This window comes from Apteryx rowi, unplaced genomic scaffold, assembly GCF_003343035.1.
Source record: "Apteryx rowi isolate R43461 unplaced genomic scaffold, aptRow1 scaffold_70, whole genome shotgun sequence".
NCBI classification, from domain to species: Eukaryota; Metazoa; Chordata; class Aves; order Apterygiformes; family Apterygidae; genus Apteryx; species Apteryx rowi.
In genome coordinates, this window is record NW_020450983.1 from 491,211 (window position 1) to 513,112 (window position 21,902).

Consider the following 21,902-nt stretch of genomic DNA (forward strand, 5'->3'; position numbering starts at 1 on the left):
TTTACTGTCATTACTCCCCCTTACCAGATAGGGACACTGAGGCACAGAGGTGAACTGACTTGCCCAGGATCACGTGGCAGGTCTGTGGGGGAACAGGGATCCGAACCCAGCTGTCCCGATCCCCAGAGCTGTGCTCTGGGGTCTACCAGTTGTAGCTATCCTAAATTGCACTGCCTCCAAGCGAAAAGAAATTCATATTTCTGAAGGATAGTACTTGAGAGTCTAGATTTTAGTTTCTTGAGAAAAAGAAAGGAATGGGGAACAGCTATGGAAGAGAATCACATGGAAAAAAAACTGAAACATGTTTTCACATTTTATATCACATTTTATTGTGTTGTCTAACTGCAAACACCTTAAAGAGTTCAAAACTTTTTACCCCTTAGAAGGTGGGGCTGTGGGGATCAAAAAAAATTATGTATTTTTGTATTACTGATCTAGGGACCTAAGTCTTCCTAGGCATCCTGGAACACACTCATGTTCTAATAGTTAGACTGTGCAAAGACTGGTTTTTTAAAACTGCATTTTAGCACACTATTAAATTTCAGCTGGTTGATTTTATCCAATTGATGAAAATGGAACATATTAGATATTAAATTAAGCCTTTACTGTATAGTCCATTAATTCAAAAGGCTAAAATTCATCCCCTCCTAGTACAGTACATCCTGTAGCACAGTATGTCAAGAGTCCCTCATGATACAAAAAGATACGATGCACCTCGATTTCACTTTGCTCGGTGTATAGTTGTGGAACAGATGTGTGCTGTTTCTGTAGAGTTTGTATATCTTTGCTCATTTTATTCAGTGATATTTGGAAATCAGAGCATTACACAAACACTGCTTATTTAAACTGGATTAAAACAAAAATGCTGAACAGGTGAACTTTCTTAACCCAATTCAAGAAGCCAATCAAACAGGCTTGGTGTCATCTCTCTGCCTTCCTCACTGAGCTTGCAGTACTGCACCACAGCATGAAAGATATCCCCCACTTTCCAGGACTTCCGTTGAACTAATTGCACAACATCTAAAAACTAAATAAAGAAAACAACACACTTAGGATTTGGTCAATGTTCTGTGTAGTTTTTGTTAAATGAATACATGCAAACTGCTCTAAGACCATCCTTTGTAAGTGCACTATGTATCATCATGCACATCGCAACAGAGCAACATAAGGATTTCCATAGGCTCTCACAAGACTAGTCTAATCTCATGATGTTTTCTAAATCAGCTGCTCTCACCAATTATTTCTTATTTATTGCAATGAAATGGAGAACAATTAAAGTGAGCCTGATAAAGGATTACAAATTTCCTCGTTATCTACAGCTCACTGTCAAAATAACAGAAGTGTGACTATTCATTTTAAAGAAAAGCATTCTTCTTCATTACTTTTAGTTATGTTTCTGTTATATTAAGTTCCTGTATTTCCACATACACATCTCACAGAATTTTAAATATTCTTACAATACTGGTAAGAGAGAATTCTGGGTAAACTTCTTGCACATGAAGATGTTTGCCACAATTTTGGCTGAATCACACAGAGGATCTATATTTGCTTTTTATTTTTATTTTTTTTACCTCCATGTAAACAAGGGGTTAAATACATGTTCTTAAGCAGCTGGCAAAAATCCTGAATTTTGTCCACTTTGTACTTAATAATGGGCTTCACAGTGTCATGCATCTGGTCCAATTTTTTTCTGAAGCTTAGCAATGAAAATCAAAGCTTTTCATTTCCTTGAATTTCACAATCAATATCTAATTAGCTTGCTCCTTCTACATTTCTAGTTTTAAACCATACAAGAAAATATTGTGTCTCTCTAGTTAGTGTAGCTGTTTGCTATTTACATACTGAAGCCTAAACTTTTAATATGTATTTTAATGATATTTAATAGGCACGCGATTTCCAAGAGCACTGTTGTAGGCAGGATGTGCTTCATTATTCTCTAGTGTATTTTTGCAATTGAATTAACTGTTTGCCAAAGCACATGGGTAAAGCTGACAGCTGTTTCTTTAATTAGATGCAATTTGGACTGTTGCTGCTGAATGCATTTTAAATTATGTTTATGATTCCCAAATGCATGTACTCAAGAAAAATCAAACAATATCTCTGCTGCTCAAAATGATCTTCCCATAGACATTATTTTAAAAGACCAAAATACTGATTTGTAATACTTTTTTCATTAATCTATTTGAATACCATGACACTTTTTGAAAGCCTTAAGGCCTAAGTCATTCCTGCTGACTGTGGAAAAGGGGCAGCTTTGGTCATCCCTGAAATGTTGCAGGTGGCATTTGATGGTGTCTACAATGGAGCAGGAACTAATCATGCTGGAATTGAAAGTGTCTGTTTTTCTTGTGGCCATTTTGGACTTGAGTGCGGCTCTTGGTGCTCTGGCTTGGACTAATACTTCAAAAGGTTTCTCTGTTCTGCTAGTCTGTCTCTCTCTCTGGAAATAGATGCTGCTTTCAGAGTGGTGACTGGCAGAGGGCAAGCGACGTCTGCCTGGGATCAAGAGGGCACTGGAACACATGCTCAGCATTTTTTATTGCTGTGGGGGTGGTGCCTCATAATTTCCATGGCATGATGCAAAATATTTCAGTCAACAATTCTCATTTTCCAAGTAAGAGATGTCTGATTGCAAATATGGCTCCACTAGAAACACTGGCTKGTCACTGCTTGTGCCAAAACTGTCTCTTAGGGTAACAACAGTATAAGGATATGCCTACATGCATGGGTCCACCCTGCCTGTCCTATGAACTTTCAACCAGCTCTGGTGCAGAAGCCTTCTAGTCTTGTTATGTGTCACCCTGAGCCTGAGTCAACATGTTCTCTTTATTCTGCAGTTAGTGTCTACTGTACCGAGTGGTGTGCCCACTTCTTGTTGAGCAGCAAGCTCTTTCTGCCAGCATAAAGCGACTATAAAGCCAGTGCATTTGGCCAGGGTAGGTTTCACTTAAATACAGGAGGAACTGTGAGGCCCCTGCTGTGCCCTACTGTATCCCCAGCTGTAGCAATTTATGAACAGCCAGGTAGAAGTTCAGAGCTGCCTGAGGCAGATTCTCCATAAGGACTAAGGAATCTCAAAGCTAGTGTAAAGCCCATATGAAATCTTAAGTACAACCTCTGTCTCATGTCATAGTCTGTTCTTATTGTCATTGATGGGCCCTCCGTAGTAGAGCATTGTATGTGTGATGTCTACGCTGAAGTGACTTTTTCTAAGCTACATGTTTAAACTCCATGTAAGCTGTCTGTAACCATTCAAGTGCACCTATATAAAGGACCTTTTCTGTTAATTCTGTCTTTGGCATTGCTAGGTGATCTGAAAAAGGGAACTCTGATTCATCAAAGCATGTAAGAGTGATTTTGGAGAAGGTCTCATTTTAAGTGGTGATACCTTTTTTTCAGCTATATTATTAAAAATCTTCTTTCATGTGCCTTAAATTCTGAGGTATTTAATCCTCTCCTCCCCCTCTCTAATTAACAGTTGCATTGCCATCTCCCTGTAATGCAGATCTTTTGTTGTTTTTGCATCTGTTTTTAAAACTCAGTAACTTCAATACAATCACAACTGCTACTATGATTTAAGTGATTTAATAGTGTGTGCAATCCTGTAGATACTACCTTTTCAATTCTGTTTTCCTGAGATTTCTTAAAATAGATGGTTGGAATTCCAAGCTCAGAAGCAGCTATCCACTGAAGAGTGGCTCGCAGCTCTGCGTCAGGGCGTTCCGGTTCCAGATCAAAGTTGATCACCAGTAGGTCCTTCTGACAATTGGCTGTTCCCACTGAGAGCCCAGAAATACTTTCTGGAAAAAAAAAAGGAAAAAAAAACAGTTACTGTGTAGTTACTGTGTAACTACTTGTTTTAGCTTCAAATTCTAATCTATAATTGATATAGTTCAACTTACCCTCTATATTTTCTGTCTGTTCTTTAAGGAAAACCTTTTCTTCTACTAATTCACTTAGAAACAAACAACAACAAAGCTTATTAGTGATACTTAGGAACAGTCTACAACATTGCTTCGTGATGGATAAACTTCTCCCCCAGTGTAAGACTTTTCTCCTAGAAAACTGCAAGAAAAAATTTACATAGGATGAAACAGTAAAATACTGAATATACTACAATAATTTCATCTGTAAATCAGGAAAAGCCTTGGGAATTGTACAGTGTTACTCCCACAATAGGATGAACTGCTTGTACTATATGCACTGTGTATTACACTTCATTCRGATCTGTGTATCTTTACAGTTTATAGAATGAGAAAGCAAAGGACATTACATGACTTGCTGTGTGCTATCATAACCAAGGGGGAAGTACTGAATTTCCAAGGTGTGCATTTTGCAATTTTATAGTCCCTGGCTTCATCTTTTTCAGTCTTGCTTTCTAATTTTCTCTCTCATAGTTGAACACAATCATAACTAGCAATGACTTCAACTACTGCTGGTTTTAAATATATTAGCTGTTTGGATAAATAAATTCTGTTTACATGTTGCAAAAATTTCAGAAGATCTTCATTTCCTATGTACTACCATTCTTCTTGTTGAACTACAGGAAACAAACTCCAGATATGTAGTCACTGCTTTATCTTCCCTTTCTGAAGACTATATCCACACTCATGTACATGTAGCAGAAGACTGCAAATTTGGTGGTGATGACATAGCTATTTCATTCATTTCATTGCTCCTGGAGGGGATAAGCACTTACAATACACATTTGCAGACTGTCCCATTCTGTCCTCAATCAAGAGGAACAGTGCAAGTGTCATATTATGTTTCTAGCATGGGAGGACACCGCTCTTACCACCCTGTTTCACAGGATTTCAGAATCTCCCCCAAGGCTTCAAAGGATCGAGATTATATATACTTTTGTAGTGATTGCTGCCAGATGTGAGAGGAAAGAATAATATGGCAGCATGCAATGTATGGTTTGTCACGAGTTAGTATCAGAGGTGCTTAATAACATCCTTCACATCAGATTTTTTTTCCAGTTCTCTGAACAATACAAGTATTCTGTCCCTTGACTTTGATTTGTGGAAGTACAGGCTGCACTGAGTGGTGTTCTTGCCTTCCACACCATCTGTCCTTCCAGGATCTCCAGCCTATTGGCTGTCACCAGAGAATAGTGCACTGGCAGTGCACTAGGAATCAAAAGCTTAGCCCCTTTGTCTTCGGAAATGTAAGGAAGAGGGGTCGTCTTTAGGAATGTGTGTAGGAGCTAGCACTGCCTGCTGTGAAGACAGGAATGTTTTAACAAGGTTAGGGTCTTAATCAACAGCTGAAAGAGAACGCATGTAACTCTACAGAAATATGGATGCCTACATTGCTTACAAAAAAGAGCTTTTGAAAAGCAGGGTGGTTGGTTATAGTATAGTCTGGTAACAAGGTGTGAAGATTTTCTGCTGTCACTGACTTCACGAGGTTCTCATTTCTCTGCATGATGTACAGTACATACGTGTCTGCAGTGGCCATGCCCTGACTGCATCAGTTCGTTTACCATTTAGTAGCTGGCAGGTTATACCATGTTTCAGGGTACCAGAATCTTTAGGCAGGTACTTGCACGTCTCTTGATAGTTTTATTGCTATTGAGCATGCTTGGTAGAAGCATGCCCAGAAACAACAGATAAGGAGTGCCTTGGGCCAAATTATCCACCTTGAAAAGAATTTTATCACTTTTTTTTTCCTTTTAGCTTAAACTAATTGAACTTTCTTTGCTTGATCTCACTTGCTATTACAGTAATGTTTTGGTGATATTTGGAGTTATTTAGAGAAAAAAGCTCACAGAGTGGGAAATCGATAGCTCAGCAAACTGTCTTTTAGGCAAAGCAGTTGGTGGATCCATATTCTCTTGAGAGGTTCACCTGCGTGGGCTTTCCCATAGTCTTTCACTCTGCAGTGCTGTCACTCTGCACAGAGACACCTGCATGTGGATTTATTTTTCTGAAAGTGATGGCAGGCTAAGCAGCAGGTGCAAAGCAGGGCTTGGGACATTTTAGATGGCATAAATGATTTGCAGTTAAAATTAGACTAAACATCAAATCTCACTTCAGTGACTACTTACTTAATCATAGGAGAAGGTGGCACGTTCTCCTGATAAATTTCCAGGTCCATAATGCCAAGACTGCTAGTTGTACTGCTGTTGCCATTGCTGACAAAGYAAAAGTTTAAATATTAGTGCCAAGCTGCACCCAACATGTCTCCGTACATATTTTCTTATTTACGTACAAAGCAAAATGAGGGGGATGTCCCCAGTATGCAGAGTTCCACAGAATCAATTGTGCTCAACAAGTGGTTCCCAGGATAAAAGATACTAATCTGTGCAAAATCATTAGGCTTTTCTTAAAATAGTTCTAGATGGATCATGTATCAAGTGATGCTGTGAACTGAAAAAAAACAGTGGAATATCTTCTTGTGAATAGTTTATTCAGTGAACATTCGGCCTCCAACAGAGAAACAATCTGCATGAGTCCTTGGAAAGAAAGACTGTCAAGCATAGAGATGTCCTGGCAAAACCTGCAGAGATTCAGATACCTCTGAACGTGGTGAATTATAGCAAGGTATTTGACTGCCCATYGCATACTTACCTATTGGGTTACTCCATGCCCGTAACCAGGAGCAGGTTCAGCATATGAGATCATCCCCCCAAATACTGTCAGAGATCTGATGGAACCCACAGGTACAGGGATGGTCCCTTACATCTCTGCTACTCTGAAAGACTGAGATTTCAATTAAAAATTTTTTTAATGGTGACCCAGTGCTCATAGGGACCAGTAATATGCAGAAGTATTCTTTCTGGCTACTTCACAAGAATGAAGTGTTGCATCTGAGAATATTTGGAAAGGATAGTACTAGCTCACCTTGTAACATCACCGTAAACTAGACGGTGAATGTTTACGTGGATTTCATAATAGTCTGATAAACAGGTTGTGAATATACTAGCTACAAGTTGATTAGCACCAACAAATTTTGTGTGGTAATTAAATTGAGCCACTTAATTTTTACTAAAAAAGGCGATTAATAGTATTTTTCCTCACATCAGAGGCATTGACTAGACAGTTTTTCTTCATTCTGAGTCGGCGTCAGTATGCAATGCCTTCAGATGTGCTGTATCAATTTCTGTTTCAATGCAGAGCCAAAAGGCACAACACATGAGTGCTCTCAGACTGAGTTTGTTAAAGGCTGATACTACACATAATGGGATGACCAGTCACCCAATGGACAGACAAGTTTCTTTCACTATTTTTTAAACTAGCCAATGGTACTCTCTGACATGCAGAGACTCTTTCCTTTCTCTGCTTCATTATCTTACTTTTTCCCTCCTTGTCTTCAGAATACCCAAGAGAATGACATAATTAATTGGCTACATTAAAAAAACTAATCTAAGGGCATATGAAGAAAAAATCCTGCTCAATGTGAAGTTGGGAAAGGGCTAAGGTCAAACTAGCATCACTTTATATAAGCTCTAGGACTAGATGACATCTTTAAACACATGGCCTGACTTGAGTAGGGACAAAAAGCAAAATACTGCAATGTGAGCAGTGGAATTTATGCCAGCTCAGGGAGAGCTCTGCCTCCCATATGCCAGCCTGCTCCCCTGTGCTAGTACGAGCAGAACAGGGCTCTGCCCCTGCTCTCATTGCACCTGTACTTGTGGGGAACAGCAGTCTTGCCAGTCTCAGCCCAGGAAATGCCAAAATAAGCGTTATGCAAATGGTAACAAATAAAGCAAATTAAAGATCACAGCAATTAACTTGTCTGATGCCCTTTCGCTGAAGGGCTGTGAGGCACTTGCTTGATGTGCAGTAGTTTTTTCTTTGAATTTAGATGCTCACCAATGCAAAGACCTGGCTGAGAACCAGAACACGGGTCACTAGTTTTAAAAATGAAGAGATGAACAGCGTAGCTGAGCTTTCTTTGCAGCGTTCTGAATATACCTTGAGCTGCTGCCTTGCATTCCCAATGCGTGGTAATCAAATCTTTGGCTTGACTGATTAGACCCTATCGTATATTGACCACAGACAGAACGCGGGTACCTCAGGGATCTCTCGCTGAGTTGCAGGTAGCTACTTGTGTCGTCAGGATTGTCCTCGTCGTTAGCTAGCTGGGACCAGCTGCCGGTGCTTTCTTCGCTGCTGCTGAGATGGTTTGGAAATTCTTCAGCTGTTTTTGTCTCTGCTATGATTTCAGCATCTCGTCGGCTCTGAGTGCTGGTGCTGGTAGGGTGATAAGGAAGGCACATTGATAGTGTAAATAGAAAATACAGACAAATAACTAGTACCACCAATCTTCAGGAAATGCTGCTCATTAAAGTCAACCAAGTTGCAAAATTATACAGTTGCGAGAGATTGGATAAGCTTATAATTCATACACAAACTTCAGTTGAACATATGGTCTGGGATTCCCTTTAAAAACAGTCTTCTTATGGCTGCTATTAATAAACACAAAACAAAATTAGCCTTCTACTGAAATATGCATAGAAAATGTTTAACTTGTACAAGCAGATTTTACCTGTGCAAAAGGAACTGCTCACTGCATAGGCCTATTCCTTAAAGAAGTTTRGTCGCTCGGTGGTTGAAATGGCTGGTGTACGCCAGAGCCGACTAACAGCACTTCTTGGAACTGTTCAATGGCAGTCGGTTCCCGTCCTTCCGCTGGGCAGCTTCCTTGCCAAAGCTTCCCCCTCATGTCTGAGGACCTTTTATTTCTATTTGACCACTCATTATATTAGGTACGTTATTGATGTAATCATTAATTAGGTGCATTATAATATATTGAATACTTGCATGTACATGAACATTTTCTCCATTTTCTAAATAGGGGAGCTAATAAAGGATAAAGTCTAAAACATACATTACTCCTTGCCTGGCTCTTCTAATGCCAGCAATAGTCCTTAGCACTTGAGTGATGCAGCATTTTGTACTTTCAGAGTTCTGTACGCTCTTTTTTATCAGTATTTTCAGATTTCTTTTTTTCCAATTTGTGGTCTGTAGCAGTAGTGTTGAATTTCAAAAAGTACAATTTAAAAATGTATTAATCAAGCAGTAGAAATGCAAAATATATATTTAAGCAAGTAATTTCTATAATGGAATATGGGAGCAGAAGAAGACAATATTAACATATTTAGAAGTGAAATCATAGCAGATAGATGGATCTTATTTCATCTCATATGAGATCTGCAGGATCTCTGAATGGAGAATGAGTGTGATAATTCCAGTGTGATAATTATTTTCATCTCCCTAACTCAAAGTGACATGAAGAATACCAACTTTTTGTGCAGAGCCTTCACTGGTAATGCTACTTTCCAAAGGTCTCTTTTATTTCTGTTTGTGTATGTTTCCTTGAATTGTTTAAAATGTATTTTGCTTCATTTAAATACAGCAGAAACACTCAGAAAACTTAATATATTTTAAACAAAATTTAGCTATTTTAAAACAATATAGGAAAAATTCTACAACATTAGGCCTTTATGGCAACACTGAACCTGTTTATAGGAAGTTAGCAAGTAAAACAAAAATAAATATTAATACCTTTCATCATGCAAGACTAGAAAGCATCTCACTGACTATTTAAATTAACACACTTAAACCATCCTCGCTCTCTTATTTGCACACAGCTGCGGAGTTTGAAAGCAAACGAGATAACAAAGTGAGGGTAAATTCTGCTGAAGTGCTGCAAACGGAGCCTTACCCCCCAGGGTAGTTGTGTAGTCTGCTGCAGGCCAGTGACATTTTACACTTTCTTTCCTAACAGGACTTTTAAAGGCACCCGCATTCATATACCCTTATGTGGGTCACTCTATCACATAAACAAGCTTCCAGCGCTTCTACTGCCTCATGAAGTTCAACAAAGGSAAGTGCAGGGTCCTGCACCTGGGGAGGAATAACCCCTGGCACCAGTACAGGTTGGGGGTCGACCTGCTGGAAAGCAGCTCTGCAGAGAAGGACCTGGGAGTGCTGGTGGACACCAAGTTAAGCATGAGGCAGCAATGTGCCCTTGTGGCCAAGAAGGCCAATGGTATCCTGGGGTGCATCAGGAAGAGTGTTGCCAGCAGGTCGAGGGAGGTCATCCTCCCCCTCTACTCAGCCCTGGTGAGGCCACATCTGGAGTACTGCGTCCAGTTCTGGGCTCCCCAGTACAAGAGGGATGTGGCACTACTGGAGCAAGTCCAGCGAAGGGCTACAAAGATGATTAGGGGACTGGAGCATCTCTCTTATGAGGAAAGGCTGAGAGAGCTGGGCCTGTTTAGCTTGGAGAAGAGAAGGCTGAGAGGAGATCTTATCAACRTGTACAAGTATCTGAAGGGAGGGTGTCGAGAGGATGGGACCAGACTCTTTTCAGTGGTGCCCAGTGACAGGACGCGAGGCAACGGGCACAAACTGAAACACAGAYGCTTCCATCTGAACATGAGGAAAAACTTTTTCACTGTGAGGGTGACAGAGCACCGGAACAGGTTGCCCAGAGAGGTTGTGGAGTCTCCTTCTCTGGAGATATTCAAAACGCGCCTGGACACGATCCTGTGCAATGTGCTCTAGGTGACCCTGCTTGAGCAGGGGGCTTGGACTAGATGATCTCCAGAGGTCCCTTCCAACCTCAACCATTCTGTGATTCTGTGATACTCTGTTAGTGCTGTGGATCCAAAAGAAGTCTGGAAGTAAAATCAGGAAAGTATTGTGGGTTGCAAATCATTAATGAGTTTTAGCCTTCTGTGCTTCTTGGTAGCTTTCTTGAAAAGGAAAGGTGTGCTGCTTAGGTTGGGGATGGACAAAATGTTTTTTATTGGTAGGTGTGCATTAGGCAGTATGAACCCAAACTGAATTTGCAGCCCAGACTGCCTTTGGAGGCTATGTGGTTAGGAGAAAAAAAAGCTTTATAATTCTGCACACTTGACATATATATGTCTCTCCCTCTCCCTCTCTCCCTCTCTCTCTCTCAACTACATTTAGATATTTTATATTTTGTTATATTTATAATAAAAACTATGTTTACAATAACTTTTCAGAGCCCAACTGGACTTTGCAAGACTTACCAGGGGAATTCTGATATGCAGGCAGAAAAGAATATAATACAAATAAACCCCTCTTGGATGATAAGAAAAAGGTAATTACACCACTGCAGCAACCAAATAAGAGCTAAAGCAAAACTATAGTTGTGTTATATTTACTGCATGGTGTGCATTTGCAACTTTGTGATTAAAAAAACAATGTGTACTGGCAACGGGTGTCTGTCTGAAGGCTGTAGCTTCTCTAGACTTTTACCTACAGTTATGGCTGAGTAGCTCTGTCTTCAGTTAGAACAAGAGATCACCCCAGAAATTCCATTGCTCCCAAATAGTTAACTTGATTAAGAGAATACTGAAACTATTTCATTGTGGATATCTCCTTTTGCCATGCTCTAACTCTCAGGGCAGCTTCTGAGAAGTTGCTGCAGTAATGCTGGATGTAACAGAGAGAAAAGGTACTTATTTGCCTGAGGGCCTCTGACCTAGCAGGCACTTAACATCCTTCAGCTAACCAGACCCCCAATCCCTGACCTCTCGGGCACAAAGCTCATCATCCTAACATAAACCCACTCTGAAACCAGGTATGAGGGTAGCAATGTTATCAAGATGCTTTTTAATACAGGGCAGGTAGCACCTCATACTTAGTCCAAAACATATGAGATTTGGGGGGTTTTCTTTACTTTGCATTTTGGGTTTTGTTTGATTCATTATGCAATTACATATCACAACAGAAATACTTCCGCCTGGCAGTTCCCTACTTCAAACAGGCTGTTGGAACGTTTTCTGTGAATCTGTGACTGGCCTGGGTCTGATGCGCTGCCTACGTATAGGAAACAACTCTTTTTCCTCATTGAAGACCTTCTCCCCAGGCCTGCACAGCTTTCATTTTTTGATAATGAGTACATATCTGCCTGGTATTTTGCCTGGAGTGCCGCTTGCTTCTATCTACACTAACGAATAATTTCACGTGATAGAAACGGGTCAGCAGATCAAAGCAATTGGTGCTGATGCTTTTATATCTACATTATACATATTTGGGGGATTTTACTTCAGTCTAGGCTTGGTCCAAATGTCCATACCACACGTGGTTCAAACTGACATGAAAAATAGTGGAAAGTTTGTCTTTCCATGGGGGATGAGAGCTCGCTTGGTGCATGCTCGGAGCGCGGCTTCTGGTTTCGATTCCTCCCAAAGGAATCTGCCTTGCACCCTGCACACTGAACCTAGGCAGGGAAATGGGGACAAGCTGATTTCGAACTGCACTGCATCGCCAAACCAAAACACTAATGTAGGTGTAGCCTCTGGGTGCTAATTCTCATCTACCAATACTATTACTTTAAAATTCCAAAAGCCATTTCAGGAACTCTGCATCGAAGGCAGAGGAAAAGCTGTTATTTAAAGGGTTCATAAGCTGTGCAGAAAATAAAGTTATCTTCAAACAGTCAAGTTTCTAAACAGGCAGATTTCTAAATGTATCTTATTAAAAGTAGGTTGTGTGTGAAGGAAGAGGAAGGTTAGTGGGGGATAGTCAGCATGAAATAATAGAGGCACTATGCTAATTATCCACCTAATTGCTACCATACACAGGGAAGTACATGCTTTCTCACTTCAAGCAGAGCATTGTCAAAAGCCAAAACACAGTACTGTATAGAATAAAATGAGCTACAAAATAGTTTCTAACAGGAGCACCTGCAATCTTGCCAGCACTCTGAGATAATGGGGTGCTGCGATGCTCCAAGTGATTGGCAGTTTAGATACCATTAAAGTAACAGATACGATTAAGACATACAGTTAAAAATAGGCAATGCCTTGAAGGAGATTACTGCTCTTAACATCCACAGCAATCCTCTACATTTGCAATCCACTGTAATACAGCAAGGCTTTCATTTTTCCTTAACCAAAATAAGCTGGAGCTTCTTCAACAAAAGAAGCAGCTACAGGGAGAGGGTGGTAGGCTATGGTATAAACTCTATGAAATGAAATTTTATTCTTTTCTCTGTCTAAATTCTACCAGAGCAGCCTTGAACCAAAGGAGGTGAAGGATGTTTTTAATAAAAATTCTTTAGTAGAAAAAAAATTTACTTCTTGTTCCAGACTGTAAACACAAAGTGGAACTTCAAGCTGTAAGAAGCCTGGTCTGCTTTCCAGGTGCATAAATACATGAATAAGCATATTAGAGAACTAAAGGTCAAATGGCAGGAAAGGAGAAGGAATAGCAGACTATTTTTTCTTTTATAATAAAACTGATTTTTTTWAATTGAGATATTAGCCAGTTGCATCCACCCATGCCTATAGATGATGCTTGGTAGAACCAGCACTAATCTTTAGAAGGCAGTGTGGCTTCAAGTGAGTTAGTGAGATTTTTTTCTAATGCACAGCTTCCTCAGTTGGACTTGGAGACACCTATTAGTAATTTGACAAGCAGTGGACATAGATGGTGCCATCTATGAGAGTTTGGATAGCAGTACAAATGAGGCTAGAAAGTTCACACTTTGAGAGTCTCTCCTGTCTTGACTGTAAAGGACAAACATCTGTAAGGTAAAATTTACTCATCTGTGTAGTATTAGACTGGGCCCTCAGAACCATAATATTGGCATGTTCAATGCAAGTCTGTTCCAGAAATCAGTACTGAAATATATGACAGTGATTTTATGCCATTAGGAAACTGTAGTGAGAACTTACCCTGATTATTTCTCAAAAAGTGCTTATCTCCTTATCTTCTTCCTTCAWCAAAGTCATTTTTACTGGGAAGATAAAACAAACAAACACTAAAGCAATGTGCTGATTTTTTTTTTTTTTTGGTCACTTACCTATTTATTAGAGAACTGGAAACCACGTGCTTCCCAGCATATGCTTCTGGAGGCTTTTCTTTGCTTAGATGCTCCTCTTCAGAAGGCCCACATGAAGTTAAGGACTCTTCTGGCTCTTCTCGTTGATCAGTTTCTATCTGAATTAACGGCACTTCCCTGTGCTGACTTGCAGGGAGGGATCCAAGGTTCTTAATAAGCCCTTTTTTCTCATCCAAACTTACTCCCTCCCCTTTGGGTTTTGACTGAATCTGAGTCGCACTCTGGTGATGCTTGCTTTCCAGCGCATGTTCTCGGCTTGTATAATCAAAGGAATCCTGCTGGACAACAACAAAATTTTTACCACTTTCAACAATATTTGCAGCCAGTCTGTTTGCATATTGTTCCACGTGCGGTGGAGAATCACTGTGAAGCTGATCTGCCTCTGCAACCTCTGCCTCATCTGCTATAATTTTGTTTTTGCGCATTAGCGATTCAATAGAGTTTGCCCATGTCTCATGAATCAGCATGTCTGTTATCTGGTCAGTCTTGCATCTTTGGTACAGGCATGAGTCAGACTTGCAAAGACCTGAAGAAGCCACAGTACTGACTGGCTGCACACTTAAGGAATCCTGGTGATGATGGGCAAATCCGTCTAATGAGTTTGCTTTAACTGGGGTATTTACTGTTAGTCTAGAGCCTGATGACCTGTTGTCAGGCATGGAGGATTGTCTAAAACAGAAAGGTGTTCGTAGAGAGGGTGGTAGCAAACTGCCACACCAGTCCTTTGAATTCCAAGGGGAAGATGCGTTATCTTTGTTTTCCTTTTCTATTTCTCTTAGCATATACCTATAAAATTCTTCTGTTATGCTTTCTGTGCTGGACTGTTTGGATGGGCAACTTGGTTTTACATTAAGACGACCGTTCTTCTTGGCTACCTGTTGCAAAGCAGAAGTTAAGATGTTGTTTGCATTCTTTCCTGCATAGTAATCCAGTAACAAATCAAAGCCTCTTCCTTCATTTTCCATCTGGTTCACCATAAATCTTGAAAATTCATCTGTAATGCTTTCACAGCTAGACTGCTTAGAGACAGAACTTGTCTGGCTCACAGGCTGACCAAAAGCGTTCATCAGGCCTAGGGTATGGAGAGAGCCTTTGGAATCTGCATCTTCCTCTGGTATGCTCTCGCAACTCGATGCCTTGCCTCGGCTCCATCTTTCACAGTGCAGCCTGYTCCTGGGATGGTTTGGACCTTGCCAGATGCTATCAACCACAGAGAGTTCAGTGAGGTTCATAATCTTGGCAGCCACTTCATTTGCAAAGATACTGACAGAATCTGGTGTGTCCTCAAGGTTTATAGATTCATCCACTACCCGATTCATCAGTCTTTCTTTTAGCTCAGGATGCTCATCTGTTTTCCTTTTGATCTCACTAAGTCTAGGTGCCCTGTGCTTCCGAACAACCGAACCATTAGTCTGGCTTTCCTTTTTCCTTTTTATGGTTCGGCATGATAAACTCTGGGTGACCATGTATTCATTGCCTCTTTTCCATGCACAGAACCAGGGCTGCTTTCCATTCGAGTTTTCAAGACAAATGGCAGCTATTTCTGTTGCCATAGAGACCACCGTTTCTGCCAATTCTTCTGCAAAATCTGTTATACAATATTTTTCTCTTGAATGTTTTACCTGTAGCACAGGCTGAGAAGGAAGCAGGACATGGTTTCCTAATAAAGACAAGCTAACTTGAACATCATTATTTAGCACAGCATCACACTTACGCTTGGCCTGGTTTTCTGCATTTACAGTGGCATGGGAAGACAGTCGTTCTTGGACACCATGCTTGCATTCATTGTCTGTAAAGGCATTTCCTCTGTCTGAAAATGATCTGTAGTCTTTCTTCTTTTGATTGTTACTCTGATTTGGTGATTTGTAACAGTCTCGTGTGGTTCTTTTCAAATACCTCTTCTTGGGAGATGTTTTTGCAACAAGTGCATTATGCCCAGTAGCTCTACTGGTTGGTCCTGAATGAAGTGGGACACTTTCTCTGCTATTTACATCTCTCATATTACTTTTTCTAGTGCTTGTGGCATTTCCAAGATCATTGCTAGCACTAGCACTGTAAGAGGTATGCAATGGCTTACTAGCAGAGCAATCAAGGGGTCTGCGTGGTGCTTCATGTGGCGTTGCCTGTGTTGGCCATCCTTCTGCTATTGTTACTTTCTCTGCTTTTGTGCTCTCAGAAAAGAGAGGAGAACACTCACCAGCATGTCTTATATCATTCATCTTCTTGCAAGTGAAATATATCACATTAAAAAGCAACTCATTTGTAGTCTCCATGAAAATGTCTTGTGTACTTGAGCTGTTTTCTGAACGGGGGCGTAGCTGTCTCTTCTTCCTAACCTCTTCAACAGAACGTCGTAGAATAATGTTGGATAAGTTTTGTGCAAGTTCATCCCTGATTACTTCATCAGAGTGTGGAATCCGTGGCCTTGCTGCTGTTTCAATGATTCTTCCGTTTATGGATTCCATAAAATGCCCTACATTTTTGTATGTATTGGGCTTTGTCAAAATTATTGATGCCTCTTTGAGAAGTGTCTCTGCAATGCTATCATTCAACTTCTCCATGCTGCTACCTATAGCTATGCTACAATGAAGAGTAATAGCTGCAGAAGTCTGAGCAGCAGACAGGAGTCCACTTGAAGTTGCAGAGTACTTATCTTCCTTTGTTTCTCCCAGACCACAGACTGCTACAGCACTTGCTACTTGAGTCATGCCACACAGAGCAGATGGAAATGAATATTCTGTGCCAGCACAGTCATCAAGTGGCTGTGAAGACGCTGTCTGTAGCACTTCATTATCAACTGCTCTGTTTTTAGAGTCTGTGGCTTCTTGATCTCTTCTGAATTTCTCTGCAGCTTGGGGACTTGAAATGGTTCCAATAACCGTGGCTGCACAAGCCAGAGCCACTTCCAATGCGCTCTGGGTGTGTCCGTTTGAATGTTCTTCCTCAAAGTAATCTGAAACTTCCGCAGAACTTTCTGATTCAGTCCAGTGGCACAGATTTGGGAATGCGGATGCTGGCCATTCTGATATACTCTCACAGCTATCTGGACTCTGCACTATGACAATCTTTGGAAGTTCATTCCACGATCGGGAAGCAGTTGTATCTTCTGTCTTACAGGAGCTTCCTACGGAGATGCTAACAGCCGCCTCGTCAGTAAAAGTGGGTTGAGACTGTGACAGTCTAATAAATGCATCTTGCAGAACAGATTCTGCTAAATTTGTGGCATACTGACCTGTTGTCGCTTGCTCATTTTGCAAGGGAGGATCAGCTTTCCTAATACCTGCACAATTTTCCACATCTGTCTTACTGTCATGTTTTGCTGTTGGGTCATATGGAGGCCCCAGCTCCTCTTTAGCCATTTCGGTTAAAGATACATCTTCTAACACATGCACTGAGCAGGAATTTTCAACCTTGCCAGTCGAATTATTAGTACTGAAGGATGATGTAGCTCTTCTAGCTAATTCCTTCTGCCAGAGTATTTCCTGGGCTGACTTATCTTTGAGTTGTAAGTTGCTATCCTCAGCCACAACATTCACAGCTTCAGAGACTCTAGTAGCTGCGTTATCTTTATTAATGCAGTTCCCATCAAGAATAAATGGCAACCTGGCTTTTCTGTAGTGGGGATTTTCAAATCCCTTTCCTTTATTTTTTTTGAGATCTGAAGAAAGTTCGGAAACGCTTAATTTTTCATGACCTATTAATCGAAAAACAAGACATTAGTATTTGCAAAGCATCCTGTAACTTCAAAAAGAAAATGGCTGCATAACTGTGTATCTCTGTAAAGCTACTGCACAGCCATGTATCCTTGTCTTTGAACAACAATTTAAAAATATGAATGATTATACATTTTCTAAGTTACAATTAAATATATGCATGCATTAACATCAAGTGCAATTTATGTGAGCATTGCCATGGCTGTTTTGCAGTATGAACAACAGCAGAATTATGCTCAGTCTCATTGCTTTTACCAGCTTTATAGTCATCAGCCTCGTTTTCATCTTCGAGGTGCTCAGATGCTGTGAGGAAATCTTCTTCTATTGAGGACACTGAACAGTTTGTATCATCCTCAGGCTTTAAGACATTAGCTTCTATCTGCAGCTGTCTCTCCTGAACAAGCTCAAGTCCAATCAGAAACTTGTTTATCTCAAAGATGATACAGCTTGTGCTGTTTTTCCTGTCCCCCCGCGCACACTGAACCAAGCAGACATCTGCCAGCCAAGGACACTAGAGGGGAAAAGAATCTCAGAGAGTTATTTAATTAAAAAATAAAACTTATTTTAAGCCTCCCTCTCTATAAATACCTCAGGAATGTTCTGTTGCAAAGATGCAATACAATTTGTCATTTAGCTGTTTGTAACACAGTGTGCAGTTACATATATGCTGAAATAAGACCATTTGGAATGACATCTTCTGGTATACAAGCATTTCAGTAGAGAACTCTGTTGTTTCACAAGGGTATCTTTATTTTGTTAAAGTTATCAAGTTGTTTGTTTTTTCATCAACTTGTTTAAATGACAGAGCCTTATTTGCCTTTAGCTATGTCATGTTTAGCTATCCGACATTCCATTATTAAGAAGGCTCTTACACCATCCGGTGTTACCTATGTATTGAGGGAGTAGTTTGTGGGCCTAAATTCCTCTTTGGGATAATTTCTGCTGCGACGTTTGTTTGAAGGCAGCCTTGTAAATAGTGGCTGTTGAGGTTGTTAAGAACAGGTCACCTTTAGTTGTTCTTACAGACCATTTAAAAATACTGTATTTTAAAATTCCTGTATTTGTGCAAAGCCCCATTATTTCAGACAAGTGTAACTCCCAGTTGAATCTGGGGCTCCACTGTGTGGTGTGCTGAGCATTTACATCAAAAATGTCTTGGTCAGAGAAGTGATACAATAAAGCAAAAAGTTGGACAGAAACTGAAAGAAAGGAATTCTTACCCTCATTTTACCAATATTAAAGCCTTTGAATGTTTATACAACCACAGAGCTAAGTCAATATCTCTGCATGGAACTACATTTGTGGATGTACTCTGAAGCAAAGCCAAACCTCTGCAGCTTGCTGTCTTGTGCTTTAACTCGAGGCCTGCAGCATGGAGCCAGCTTTGAGTGGAACCGACTCTGGATCAAGGYGCTGGATTTTAAGCCGTGCAGAAATAAGCCCCAAACACGCTGTGCGTTTGCACAGTACCTAGCATAATGTAACCGCAGCCCAGATATTTGCCTTTGGGTGGGAATGCAAGGCATATCTCATAATAATAGAGTGGGATGAATATTACATTGGAATAACATGTTTTATTAGCTCGCTCTCCCTTTCCAACTGTAAATCATCTCTGAACAGAAAACCAGATACATTCGTCTGTTAGAAGTAAAGCACAAAAGATAGATTTTTGAACTTGCTGCTAAGGACATGTTGCTGAATCAGACTTGAGCATACACTGCGCTGTGAAAAATGTTACCAAATAAACAGATGTAGTCTTAAATGAAACTGCAGTTTCCTCAGTCCACAGTTTGCAGGGTTGTACTTGGGAAAATGGCCAGCAGGGGAAAAAAAATCAAAAAACAAAAAACCCAAACCTCTGCAAAAAGATTGACATTCCTGATAAATGAAATTTTCTGGCAAGCCAAACAATATACGGATAAACACAGCACGAGCCCATAAACCTCACCCAGTCTCTACRCAGAAGCTCCACCTATTGTGCAGGAGGGAAATTTGGATTAGTTCTCATTTGTATCACATTYGCACCCTCTTTGTGAAGACGGCCAGTCATAACGGCCACAGTCTTTCAGAGATGTGGGCAACTATTTGTTTTTTTAAGCCTCAAAACAGCCTTGCGTGTACCACTGTGGCTTCCTGGTATCTCTTTGGAATCTCACTGCTCCCACCACAGGTTTGTGCATTATTTTTTTAAATCTTTCTAAATTCAGCCATTAGTCATGAGCAGCAAGGAAGCTCAATAACCAGGCAATTTCTCTCTTTAAAGAGCAACACATTGGTATAACATAAAATTCAATGATCTTTGCCGTACAGCTGTTATGGGGCCTATTTCATGAAGATTTATGTGCACAAGTTAATTTCAGTGGAAAGAAGTTTTCTGCTGTTTTCTGCAGTAGATGGAACTGGAGATACCTGTTCATGTTTTTAAGTTTGCTGAGAATGTCTCAATTTTTTACTCCAGAACAACTCTGCAGTTTTAATGAAGTTGTTGCTAATTCATGCCTGGATAAATAAGATAAGAATCAGGCCTAAAATACTAAGGAATATTCATTCTATCTTCTTTACACACACATGAACAGAAAGGCATAACGTATGATAAAAAGGTAAAAAAAAGATTTTGGTTATAAGTAGTTAAGCGTCTGAAACTTGTGTATTAAAATACCTTTAAGCAAATGGTTTAATTTATTTCCTTTTTCTATGTGATGCCAGTAGCAGGAACTCCTGGCCTACAAATCACAGRTATGGAGCATTTCATAGGCAGTAACAGGAGTGAAGGGGTTTGCATGAGAAATCTGCCTTTAACTCCTTTAAATGTTAAATTTTAATTAATGTATTAATTACATTTTAAGTTGCACAGAAGCTAAATGAGGTATCAGCTCCGATATGGTTAATACACCTTGGTATTTTCCATTGGCACATTCAGGCTTAAGGTAGCCTCCAGGATCTTCAAGCCGCATCGTCAGTTCTTTTCTGAGGTGCTCGCGTGGGAGAAGATGGATTGGAAATGAAAGTGGGAAGTAGCAAGACTTTACTTAAAAGAGAGTCTGTAGGAGCTGTGTCCTGATCCAGCCCTGTGTATATAAAAAGTACTACATCTTTCCTTCTGCCCCCATCTGTGCTGCCCTTCTGACTCCCGCTAGTCTTGAAATCTGGGCTTATGAATCATCTGTGCCATCACTGCCTGCCTTCCCTGGAGGAGCAACTGCTGATAYGGCTTAAAGCAGTATCAGCTGCCACCCAGATGTCCACAGGAGAATCTTTCTCCTGTCTTCGTTCCTCCCCCCCACTTAATTTAGACCTTTCATAGACAGCTAGACTAATTTTTTGTGTTTGCAAACACCCACCCAGTTCTTAAACTGGTATACRGTCTTTGCTTTCAGCTTCCCTTTTTTCAGTTTGCAAATTCCTTCCTTCACAGCTGTGATGTGATCTTAAAGATAAGTGTATGGTTCCTACCTGGGGAACTTCATAATCAGCCTGAAGATTTCCTGATGTTAATCCACTCAGCAGGACTATTTCATTTTCCTTTGGTGGCTGTACGTTCATAGAGCTGATAAGTTTGGGGAGATTTGGAGAGACGCTGATCAATCTCTGCAGTATGAAAGATAGGTTTTGCTCTCAGGTAACGATCTCTGAGTTGCATTGTTGTATTCATAAATATTACAATAAAATAGTTACAGGCATTACTTCAAAAAGCTTACTGAAACTTACTACCTTGAGCCCATCAAAACCTGGCAGCGTTAAAATACACGTTCTTTCTTTTGAACCATGAGACAATGACCACGGTGACAGTATAAACTGCTGCATAATACTCCAGTAGGACAATCTGTTTGCCCTTAAGGTGTCATGTTCTAAACAGCTTGATTGTCTTTATGCATCAAAATGCTTGGCCTTCCTACTATGAGTTCCTAAGAGACCTGGAACACCATGAATACTAAGTATGTTGTTCCCTACAGCAGAAAAGATTCAGTAAGTATGATAGAATGGGGCAAATCTTTTAGTTTTCCTCCGGGCATATGATAAGCAAGAAACTGAAGGGAGAGTTAGCTAGAAATTGCTGATCAAATTAATGCAATACTAAACCTGGAATAATAAAAAACTTATTTAATAGACAGATGGAATATCCATTTCTCAGATGCTCCACTGGACGCTTCCATGACCTTTCATTTGCAATGATACAACAACTGTCTGTCTGCTTTGTATTTGCTAGAGCCAAAGATGATGACAATAACACCACCAGTGATGCTTCGTAACACAGGATATTTGCATTGCGATACTGCTAGGAGTCCCCAGTCATGTGCCAGGACAGGACCGTGCTCAACAGCGTACAAAGGCAGACCAAAAGGTCAATAC

At 40.4% G+C, this 21,902-nt stretch overlaps 1 protein-coding gene across 1 annotated transcript in view; it reads right to left on the bottom strand.

Moving 5' to 3' along the window:
* SPHKAP (SPHK1 interactor, AKAP domain containing) overlaps positions 1-21,902 on the bottom strand; it is a 60,456-nt gene continuing 38,554 nt past the window's right edge. The window contains exons 4-10 of the mRNA XM_026087042.1: positions 21,006-21,140; positions 17,808-18,063; positions 13,801-17,533; positions 8,025-8,204; positions 3,903-3,955; positions 3,616-3,800; positions 1-1,027 (exon numbers count right to left, since the gene is read on the bottom strand). Of these exons, the coding sequence (XP_025942827.1) occupies positions 884-1,027; positions 3,616-3,800; positions 3,903-3,955; positions 8,025-8,204; positions 13,801-17,533; positions 17,808-18,063; positions 21,006-21,140 (4,686 nt within the window). The 3' untranslated portion in view covers positions 1-883. The remainder of the gene's footprint in view (positions 1,028-3,615; positions 3,801-3,902; positions 3,956-8,024; positions 8,205-13,800; positions 17,534-17,807; positions 18,064-21,005; positions 21,141-21,902) is intronic.